The 11,340-nt window shown below is 37.0% G+C and overlaps 1 protein-coding gene across 1 annotated transcript; it reads right to left on the reverse strand.

Annotated features, from left to right (window-relative positions):
• Window positions 1–3,557: 3,557 nt before the first annotated feature.
• On the reverse strand, window positions 3,558–9,472 carry LOC112202044 (LEAF RUST 10 DISEASE-RESISTANCE LOCUS RECEPTOR-LIKE PROTEIN KINASE-like 2.2). Its single transcript, XM_040519382.1, has 2 exons — window positions 9,172–9,472; window positions 3,558–4,835 (listed from the first exon to the last, which is right to left on the reverse strand). The coding sequence occupies exons 1-2, from the start codon at window positions 9,470–9,472 to the stop codon at window positions 3,559–3,561; spliced, it is 1,578 nt and encodes a 525-aa protein (XP_040375316.1). The 3' UTR covers window position 3,558.
• Between the last annotated feature and the right edge of the window lie 1,868 nt (window positions 9,473–11,340).

An 11,340-nucleotide genomic window follows, 5' to 3' on the forward strand; every position in this document is an offset into this window, starting at 1 on the left:
CCATTCAAGCAAAATCACCTGGACCTTCTCTCAAATAGGAGAGATCAGTCCCACTTCATCAGCAAGAACCTCCACCAAGCTTTCCCAATCGCCCTTGTCCGCAATGTTCTTATTGCAATGATGTTGGACATGTTTGAGCGACTTGTTGGAAATTGAACCCGCACCTTAAACCTAAAAGACAAGGTTATCATTCTAAGGTGAAAGCAGCTGCTGTTTAATTGGTCTAAGAACCAGATTTCTATGGAATGGCTGGGCAAGATCATCATACAACAGGTGGGGCTACTCCTTCAACATCTATAGCTGGTCGTGGTTAAATTGGTATGGCTTTAAAGGTTTCGAACTTTGTTAGTTCTGATACTTGGATTATTGATTCTGGTGTATCTGATCATATGACTTATGATAAATCTTATTTTACTGAATTGTCTTTCCTCACTAGTGTCCTATGTTACGAATGCAAATGGTGAGGCTTTTCCTGTGTTAGGGACGAGATCAATCTGTATAACCCCAACCTTACAACTCCATAACGTTTTATATGTGTCAGACTTATCTCATCACTTGATATCCGTCCCACAGTTGAATATTAAATCTCGATGCTCCGTAACCTTTTATCCCATGTATGTGATTTTTCAGGATCTTCTCACCAGGGAGCTAATTGGACGGGGGTATCTGAGGGGCAGATTGTTCCATCTGGATCAAACATAAGCTGGGGAGAAACCAGGAGCACAGTCCCGCACCGCTCACGCATAATGCATGAGTATGTCTACCACTAGTTAGCACTGATCATTAAGTGGTAGACATACTCATACATTATGTGTGAGCGGTGCGGGACTGTGCTCCTGGTTTCTCCCCAGTGTATGTCTAATCCAGATGGAACAATCTGCCCCTCAGATACCCCCGCCCAATTAGCTCCCTGATGAGAAGATCCTGAAAAATCACATACATGGGATAAAAGGTTACGAAGCATTGAGATTCAGTATTCAACTGTGGGACGGATATCAAGTGATGAGATAAGTCTGACACATATAAAACGTTATGGAGTTGTAAGGTTAGGGTTATACGGATTGATCCCGTCCCTAACACAGGAAAAGCCTCACCATTGGCATTCGTAACATAGGACACTAGTGGGGAAGACAATTCAATAAAATAAGATTTATCATAAGTCATATGATCAGATGCACCAGAATCAATAATCCAAATATCAGAACCAAAAAAGTTCAAAACCTTTAAAGCCATACCAATTTTACCACGACCAGCTATAGATGCTGAAGGAGTAGCCCCACCTGCTATATGATGATCTTGCCCAGCCATTCCATAGAAATCTGGTTCTTGGACTAATTGAACAGCAGCCGCTTTCGCCTTAGGATGATAACCTTGTCTTTTAGGTTTAAGGTTCAATTTCCAACAAGTCGCTCGAACATGCCCAACATCATTGCAATAAGAACATTGCAGATGAGGGCGATTGGGAAAGCCTGGTGGAGGTCCTTGCTGATGAAGTGGGACTGATATCTCCTATTGGAGAGAAGGTCCAGGTGATTTTGCTTGAATGGTGAGGCTAGATACTTCAACTTGTGCCTGTTTAAGACTTTCATGTTGAGACACGTCCTTACGAATGTATGTAAAAGCTGTGGTCAAGCTAGGAGGGTCTGACATTCTGAGCAATTCCCCTTTGGCACTGTTATGTTTTGTATCAAGTTCTCTCAAAAATGCATGAACTTGTTCAAGCTCCTTCTCTTTCTGGTACCATGCAATATCTTCTTGATGCTTGATCTTGCAAGGACGCTTTTGATCAATTTCAGCCCATACAATCTTCAGCTTGGTAAAAAATACTGAGACTGGTTGCCCATTTTGTTGCATTCCCGCAGCTTTGCACATTAATTCTTGAACCTGTATAAAATCAGACTCATTTGTATAGAGATCTCCCAAAGTTTTCCATATTTGCCTCAGCAGTTTCACAATCTTCCACCATCTGTAGCACATCGTCGGTCATGGCTCTGAATAGTATTGCCATTACAAACCCATCATCATCTTCCCACTTAGCATAGGCTTCCACAACATCTTTATCACGAGCTTTGATTGTTCCAGTCACATGCCCCATCTTGTGCATCATGCGGAGATAAATAGACGCAACTCTTTTCCATGTTAGGAAATTGGCACCATTGAGTTTGGTACCTCCAAAAGAACCTTCTGAGCTTTTGACAGAGACCTCAACCTTTGAGATCTCATTAATCTTAGAAACCTGACTTTCTCCATCATTACCCATCGGAAAAATGACACAATGGATCAATATAATATGATACCACTCACACATAATGCATGAGTATGTCTACCACTTAATTATCAGTGCTAACTACACTATTTTATGTCTACCACTATAGTATGTCTATTACTCACGACAATGCCAGCTTTCCAAATTGGTTGGGACACTCTTCCTTATGTATTATACAACTCATGCATTTGAGTGATTGCAGTTATTATTCCCGAATTTTATGGAAAATTGGAAATGGATCTTGTGTAAATAAACCATTTGAATATTTGGAGGAGCTAAAGTTTGAAATGATGCTAGAGTGGGAGGATGGCTACCAGGTGGAGGATCGATATTGCCAATTAAGATTAGTTGCTTTGCCTTTGTGAAGAAGGAGGATCAACTAATCGATCTACTTACAAAAATATGTTCGACAGGGTATTCTGACGCAGTCGGATTGATAACTAGGTTTACCAGCAATAAACCTAACAAAAAGTGTTCTAGAGTCCACCAGAGATAAAAGAGAAAATTCTCTATTTGATTGATTAAAAGTTGAAAGATGCGTTCTGCAGCCGCATAAATAAGAGAAAAGTACCCTAGGGCGTCTAACAATGAAACCCTAAAGCCCATGGGTAAAAACGAAAACAACCCAAAAATAACTAGGAAAACCAAGAACGGGTAAAATAGAAAAATGCAGTTTTGAGGCCCTAAACGACCCCGAAAGCCCGAAAAATGCTACAGCTCATAGCAAAGCGATGAGTCTTGTTTCTGGCGCGATTCCCTTTCCGGAAAGGTAAGCCGTCTACTAGTCACTTTTCGTTTTCATCATTTAGCACGATCTAACTGTTCCTCAAATTGGGCTGCCATTCGCTCTGCATCATATTCCATTACTCACTCGACGAAATGGAAATTGACAAGATCTTTGTACCAAGTTGAAGAGGAATTTAGTACGAGTCCCGAGTATGTTTTTTAAATTATGCTGTATGGTTTGACTTATCCTGGTGTAACGAGGATTTATTACTTTCTTTATTGCAGTCTCGATTTTACCCTCCTTAAACCCCATCTGAAATCCTATTACAGATGAATATTAGAACATACTAAAAACTTTGATATGGTAATTTAGCCGAAATTCAGTAGGTTCTGTGGCAGTCCTTATCTTAAGACGTACATACATATATAACAAGAAAGGATACATCTTACATATATATCAAATACATTACATTCTGCAATGGTACTGAAATCAATTTAACCACCCCAAAACAATAGGAAATATATGAAATTTTGACTGTTGAACATACAACAATCTTGATTGTAACCTATTCGACAACTAGCTCAATTTCATGTGCCACACTAGGGTGTGGATCAATCATTGTGGTTGATGCCAAAGTACTAGTGTCGTCATCTGTTCCACTATTTTGACTGAAATTCAGTTGTGCAGATTGCAAATGTTCAAAGGGGCAAGGAGGTGGAGTAATTTCTTTATGCCCCTCCAACATTTGCGCTACATTGCTCATGAGAGGCCTTGCTTCTGGTGAATGCTGAATGCACCACAAAGCTATCATTAACATCCTCTCTGCTTTTCCCCTGTCTCTCTCTTCGATCCCACAGCGCAATAATAGTGTTGCTAAGTCATTTTTCTCAAACATGTTCCATGTCCACTTAGGTAGCCAGTCTCGGGACTGGCTCAAATTATCGTCGCAGTGTCTTCTTCTTCCAACAATCTCAAAGAGAAGAATACCAAAACTGTAAACATCACATTTGTGAGTCACAGGATAAGGCATCCACATCTCTGGGGCTGCATATCCAGCTGTCCCTCTGAAATTGGTTAGGAGCATTCGACTACTCCCTCTATTGCAAAGCTTGGCGAGTCCAAAATCCGCAACCTTAGGATTCAAGTTCTCATCCAGAAGTACATTTTCGGGCTTAATATCATAGTGAATGATTTTTTGTTCACACTCCTCATGCAAATAAGCCAACCCTTTTGCAGTTTGGACTGCAATAACATGCAGCTTCTCTAAATCTACTTCTCCATTGTCACTGAACAATAACTTGTCAAGAGAACCTTTCTCCATGTACTCGTAGACGAGGGCTTTCATTTCTGGGGCAAAGCAGAAGCCATAGAGTCTAACCAGATTGACGTGGTAAGTTCTTCCCAAGGTTCCAACTTCTGCCATAAACTGCTCTTCAACTATCTTAGCCCTATTGTGGTTGGTAAGGACCTTGACAGCCACTTGTACTCCATTTTCGAGAAGCCCTTTATATACTACTCCAAAACCACCTGAACCTAATATATTAGAGTAGCTATAGTTATGTGTGAATTCTGCAATTTGCTTTGCTGAGTAAGTTATAGGCTTCTCCCTTGCCATGTTTCTTAGAAACCCTTTGATTGTTGGAAACTCAGCCTGGGAATCAAAAGCTACTGGAAATTGATCATGTCTCAAGTCCACTGCTACTTTGTTGTTGGAATCGTTGTCGGTATTGTTACTACTCATTATCTTGGCAGAAATTGGAATAGAACTTCCAGACTTTTTCACGCAGTTAATAATGACACATATAATGGCTGTAACAGCAATGATCAGCACCACAGTAGAAACTAAAACAGCAAAAAAGAAAAAGAAAGTGAGAAATGGAAAAAGAATTGATCAGATATGATGTAGTAACAAAGTCCAGTACTCTAGTTTCGTAAAAGAATTGAAAATGAAAACAAAATGCAGCAAAACATGCTTCTTTTGAGAAATGTAAGATACTTTTATTGCAAATATGTCATTAGTTCGACTCAAGGACTAAGGGCATCTACAACAGAATACTTATTTCAAAAAAAAAAATTGAAATTTAACTAATTTAAGGCTAAGTTTGATCTCCAGCAGACTAACCAAACAAAAGTTAAATTTTATTTTAGCTAAAAAAACCTAGCAATATTTAACTAGAGAAGAGAGAGAATTTAATTAAAATTTAAATTTAAATAGTCTGCTGGAGCAGAACTTAATAAGTAAACTACCACTACCACAAAACTAGACAACAGATACCATTGATTCCCCACGTTTGAGCTAATGGTGAATGACCCTTTGATTCTTTGACTATTAGAACATGACCATAGGCCAACGATAGATTGCAAACAGTTCTATTAACTGTTGTGATCCATGATAGCAAACATTGGTGACAAAAAGTTGCATCTGTCACCGATGATATTGTTTATTAATAAACTAAACAATAAAATAATAATATATCTAGCTGATCGCTTTTCATCCCACTTATTTAGTGCTATATTTTGTTTTTTTTTGCAACAGAATTTAGTATTATTCATCCCCCATTCTCTCTTTTTTGTCTCTCTCTCTCTCACAGTAGCTAAACAAAGAATGGACAACTCAAAACTCTATTGCTCTCTCTTTCATCTTCACCTCCATTTCTCAAACTCCAGTAACTTGCAACACTACCTACGCCAATGAATCTAGGGTGAGCCAATCTACAAAACTCATATGGCCATGCGACAGGAAGTTAGCTAACGCGCCATCACCAACGGTTTGCTGACCCCAACAGTTGCCGATCATGTCTACTTCCTCCCATCTTCTGCAAAAGGGTTCCGCCTTTCTTTACTATAAAGTTTATTATAGGTATAATTTCTTTGGATTTTAGGCTTGTTTCTTTTTGCCTAGTTGAAATTTGGATTTCAGTATGGAATCATCGGTAGAGGATTTTATGGATGGATGTTTTAGGGTGTTGCATGTTCCTTTGGGTGAATCTGAAGTATTTCTTTTAATTGAGTATTTAGCTAAAAGCATAAGCATCCAAGTTAGTTATCAGATGATATTTTTCTTGACTCTTGTCTTTTAAATTTAAGTCCTTTAGTTCTGAAATGTATGAAAGATTTCTTTTACCATTTTCAGATATAAGATAAGGAGAATTGTGGGTTTTTTTTTTCATACCTAATCTATTGGTTCTAATTTCTAAGCTTATTCCTCTGTTGTTTGGTAGCTGAGAAAATTGATGGAACATAAAGAAAGAATGAAAAGATTTCAATATATATTAAGTATGCCAAATGTCAGAAATTGGATATAATTTTAGGTTGCTATCCTTATTACAATCAGTCTTAAGTTTTACCTTTTTTAACTTAAGTTTTACCTTTTAGGTTGCTTTGTGTTTTCTTTCATTACCATATGTGGTGGATGATAGGAGTCATAGGAGAAGTCTTTATACTATAACTAGTCCATTAATTATAATCTTTCTTGAACTCTGAATCCAAAACATAGTTTTGTCACGAATTAGGTCTCCGTGGAACTTAATCATGCAATGATTCTATAGTTGTAGTGTGAACACACTAGAATGGTCTAGCATGGATACATTTTAATTTATTTGAAGTGTTAAAATGTGTTTTGTTTCTATTGCAAATGGTTGAACCAATGTTGAAGGCTGCTATGTATCCTTTTCTATTGGTTACATATAGTAAATGTATAGTATTATAAGATGGAAGAGAAGATTTGAAAGTTGATGGACTGGTTTGATTAATGTTGCTATCCAACAGACTATAAATTTTTGAATATTTCTGAGGCATCCAAATCTCATCTATGACATAAGTTGTCTATTTTATTTACCTGGTTGTATTGGAATAAAAATCTTACATCTAAAGACCACAGCTCTCCAGAAGACTTGTAAGAATTTTAGATGATATTTAGTTTGTGATGTAGTGTCCTTTTACGTTCACCAAATTTGTTTTGTTTTTTTTGTTGCATCATGATTGTTTTTAACTTTGCGAAAGGCTTATTACAATGCTATCTTCCACAAATTGGGAAACTTTCAGAAACAAGCATGTGCTATTTCTATAATACTTGGGTCTTTTAGCGTGTATGGAAATATGCATTATGTAGGTTTGTTACTCTTGACTTTTCTACAGTCAGATATCTACATTGTTGGCTTGATCTTTTTTCATGGGATTCTCTTTGACGCAAAATTGCACGAGTTCGGGTTTTAGTTCGACATGTATTTCCATGACCCTTTTCCAATATGTATAAAGATAATATGGACAAAGAATACATCAACCCTAGTGGGTAATGACTAATTTGTGACATATAAGCTTGTCTGATCATTTCTTACTGTTAAGTGCTGCACTCCATTTATAATTCCAGAATCCTAAGATTGATCTGCTGACTTCTCTCTATGACATATTGTAGTTGTTTTCTGATATACAATGTTACAACTCTTCTTTGTACAGATGGTTTGAAAGACAACAATCTCTACTATGTAGGTTTATGACATAATTGTGAAAAGTTGGTTCAAAAGGCAATCCATGAGGATCCGACCGTTAGATCTTTGTATAATTTTAAGAGGATGATCTTAAGGGCGATCCTTGAGGATCTGACCGTTGGATCATTATTTAATTGTGAAAAGACGATTTAAAAGACGATCCATGAGGATCTGACCGTTGGATCATTGTATAATTGTGAAAAGATAGTTCAAAAGGCGATCCATAGGATCTGACCGTTGGATCTTCGTATAATTTTGAGAGGATGATCTTAAGGGCGATTCGTAAGGATCCGACCGTTGGATCATAGTATAATTGTGAAAAGATGATTCAAAAGGCGATCCGTGAGGATCTGACCGTTGGATCATCGTATGATTGTGAAAAGACGATTCAAAAGGCGATCCGTGAGGATGGTTCATTTACGAACCGAATTTTATTATTTTACATTTAATCGCTAAGTTGTGAAGATTTGTTTTACGGAAATAAATATTTGTTATAAACGTATTGCTTCCTCGTGACTAAACCAACAATTTCTTTCTTAAACACTGTCTCAAGTATTTGAAATTCTCAAATCGACTATTTGAAAATATCCCCAGATGGGGAATGGAGACGCTTAAATAGTGAGTATAAAAATATATATATATATATCTCAGCCTTTAATAGGCTAAAGGCCTTTAATTTTTTTTTTTTTAAATCTGTCCATACCGAAAACGGGTAAATGGGTGGGTATGAGTTTACCTGTTTAGAAATGGGTTGGGTAAATACTCATACCCGCGAATTATTTGATGGGTATTACCCACAAATTATTATTGGGTGGGTATTACCCAATGGGTATAAATGCCAACTCTAGTTTATGTGCTACATTGTGAGTCTTCAGTTATTCTTTGACCTTTTTATGATGTTTCTGGCAACTATAAGTTTAGTGGTTCTGCATGGCTTTATGGGATGGTTTAAAGGATTTGAAGGGTTTTAAAGTTTCTGAGCTCTGTAACAGTGTTTATATTGTCTAAATATTGTTTTCATTTTATGTGATGTAGTTATCCATGAAGGAGTAGAGGAGAACGCACATATCATGCCGAGAATTGAGGCTGTCGAAAATTTCTTTTCTCATTAAGTAGTTTAATAAGAATTATTGTTATTGTATATTAATTTTTATTTTATTTTTAATTTGAAAAATTGGCAGTCACTAATGTTGAGGTTCTTGGATGAATATTAAAACAATGCAAAAATCAAGTCACCAATAAAGATATGAGATTGCTTTCTGTTGATGGGGCCCACAGTTCGAAAGTCACCAAAAAAGTGATACTGGTTTTTTGGGTATATGTCACGGCAGCAATGGGCACCATCCCCACAATAGTAACTAGGAGGGTGGCTATTGGTCTACTACACCAATCATTGGTGTCTATAGATCCAATAAACACCATTAATAATGGTGTGTTTAGGTCAGTTTTGTGGTAGTGTACTTATATTCTATTTTTAGCTATGAAGTTACCTTCATTGTTGAAGATGCTGTAAATTTAACTTGGGATTTAAGTAGTCTGCTAAATTTGACTCAATGTTTAACTAGTTCTATTCCAGTTTTAGCTACTTTTAGCTACAAGAATAGCTATCACCGTTGGAGATACTATTGTCAATTATTTATTGATTTTTTTTAAATAATATTGTAAAATAAGTAAATAACATAAGAACTTACTAACAAAAGCAGCAACGACCCCATTGATTGCAGGATGGGCACGACCCCTAGGACAAGGGACGGCCCCGTTGATTGGAGGATGGGCAGGACTCCTAGGGCCAAGGACGTTGGGGACCGGACTAGGTCCCTCGGCGGGGACATGAACCCTCTGCAAAGATTCCCTTAAAACGAAAAGTTTGTTCTTGGTGGAGTTTTCTTCCCCTGCAAGTAACACCCAGCTGTCAGCCTCGGACAGGTGCACAGTCATGAAAAATGGCAACAGCACTGCTGTAACTGCGATGCAAACATTACGAAAACCCATGATGATTGATGAAATTGTACTAATAACTAGGATGAATATCTGGGTACGGGAGGGTATAATTGATCTACAATAAGGTTCGTTCTATGGAGAACAAGTGAAGTGCATGAGTGTATTTATAATCACCAATATATATATAATATATATATATATATATATATAGACACATACACACATACACACATGTATTTTAACCTTCTTTCATACGCCAAACATGGTCTATATTCCACTATAGTAGAAACTATAGATCAAGGGTCTAGGAGTATGGCAAACGTTTAGATAGAGAATAGTACTTGAGACTAAAAATTTTCTAGTGCTGCCAAAATCTGTGGACTGAGTTTTGTGGGAGTGTCAACAGAAGAAGGCACACCAAAGGATTCCAGCTTATGCAAACGTATTTCTACAATTGCATGCATTTCAGGCAGAAGAAATCAAACTAATGACTTTTATGAATTATTTGTCGATCTTAATTGTGCTAATATATCAAAAATAAGTAATCAATAACTCCATACATTGATGGACCAAATGCCCAAATGCATAGGAAGCTTAAGATACTTGGGTATAAGGTTGTTTGACCCATACATATCTAGCTAGAAGAGCGACCCTGGGTATACTAATTTAGTCTTTTGACTTATTGGTCCTTTTTTGTAAAAAATAAATAAATAAAGACTTACTGGTCTTTAATTAAGCAAATCTTTCAGCGGGCTTCATGTATGACTTGCTTCCGGAGCTTATAATCGACAGGGTAATCTTAAGCAACCCGCTAGCAAATATGTATGGATTCCATGCAATTGTTATAATAATTATTTCATGTATTTTTATATTAGAACTGGGTAAATCTCATAAGTCATTGATATTTTAGGTTTTAAGGTAAAAGAGTGGGAAAGTGAAATTTGCGACACAGTTAAACTTCCATCCATCCAGTCAAATTTTGTTATCACCATAATATATGCAGTTCATTTTTTTTTTTGTGTGAAATATGTAGTTCGTATAAATAAACAAAATTGAATTTCTTTTTGTCAAAATAGTATGCTCTTGTCGTGTAAAAGGTTAGCACACACTAAACACTTCAAAACATTCAACGTTCAGACCCTCCTACATGCTTAGCCATAATGCCAAAGCTCTGAACCTGATCGAGTTGCAACAAACCGTGTGAAGAAAATAAAACTCAGCATGAGATGGTCAATATATACATATTATATATAGCTAGCTGGTAAGAGAACAAATTCTAGCTATATAGTGTTACAATTAATATGTGAAAAAGTGTTAACATATATACCTGGTTTACCAATTCACCTATCCCAGCACCTGTCCTGCACTCAACAACGCATGCTACTACTCCTCCCTTGTCAGGTCAGAGCAAGTCCACGAAAGTGACCATTCTTGACATTTTGTAAACAGTATCTGACCTGTCAACCTCAATAGTAGAAATACAAGACAAAAAAGTAATTAATAGTCTTGACCGGTCAAGCTCAACGGGTGGACTTGCTCTCAGCCTCCTATCTTTTCTCCTACATGTCTTAATGATACTATTCCCTCACATGCTCCTACCAATTTCATGTTAACATCTACCACACCTCCTAATATTACTATTCATGCACATGCTCCTACCAATTTCATGTCAAATTCTCTTACATGTCCTAATGATACTATTCCTTCACATGCTCCTACCAATTTCATGTCAACAACTACTACATCTCCTAATGTTCCTATTCATGCACATGCTCCTACCCATTTCACGTCAACTTCTACCCAATGTCTTCATGATACTATTCCTTCACATGCTCCTACCAATTTCATGTCAACATCTACTACGTGTCCTAATGCTACTATTCCTTCACATCCTCCACTACTTTCATGTCAACCTTTGA

The sequence above is a fragment of the Rosa chinensis genome, chromosome 1 (assembly GCF_002994745.2).
Source record: "Rosa chinensis cultivar Old Blush chromosome 1, RchiOBHm-V2, whole genome shotgun sequence".
Classification (NCBI taxonomy): Eukaryota; Viridiplantae; Streptophyta; class Magnoliopsida; order Rosales; family Rosaceae; genus Rosa; species Rosa chinensis.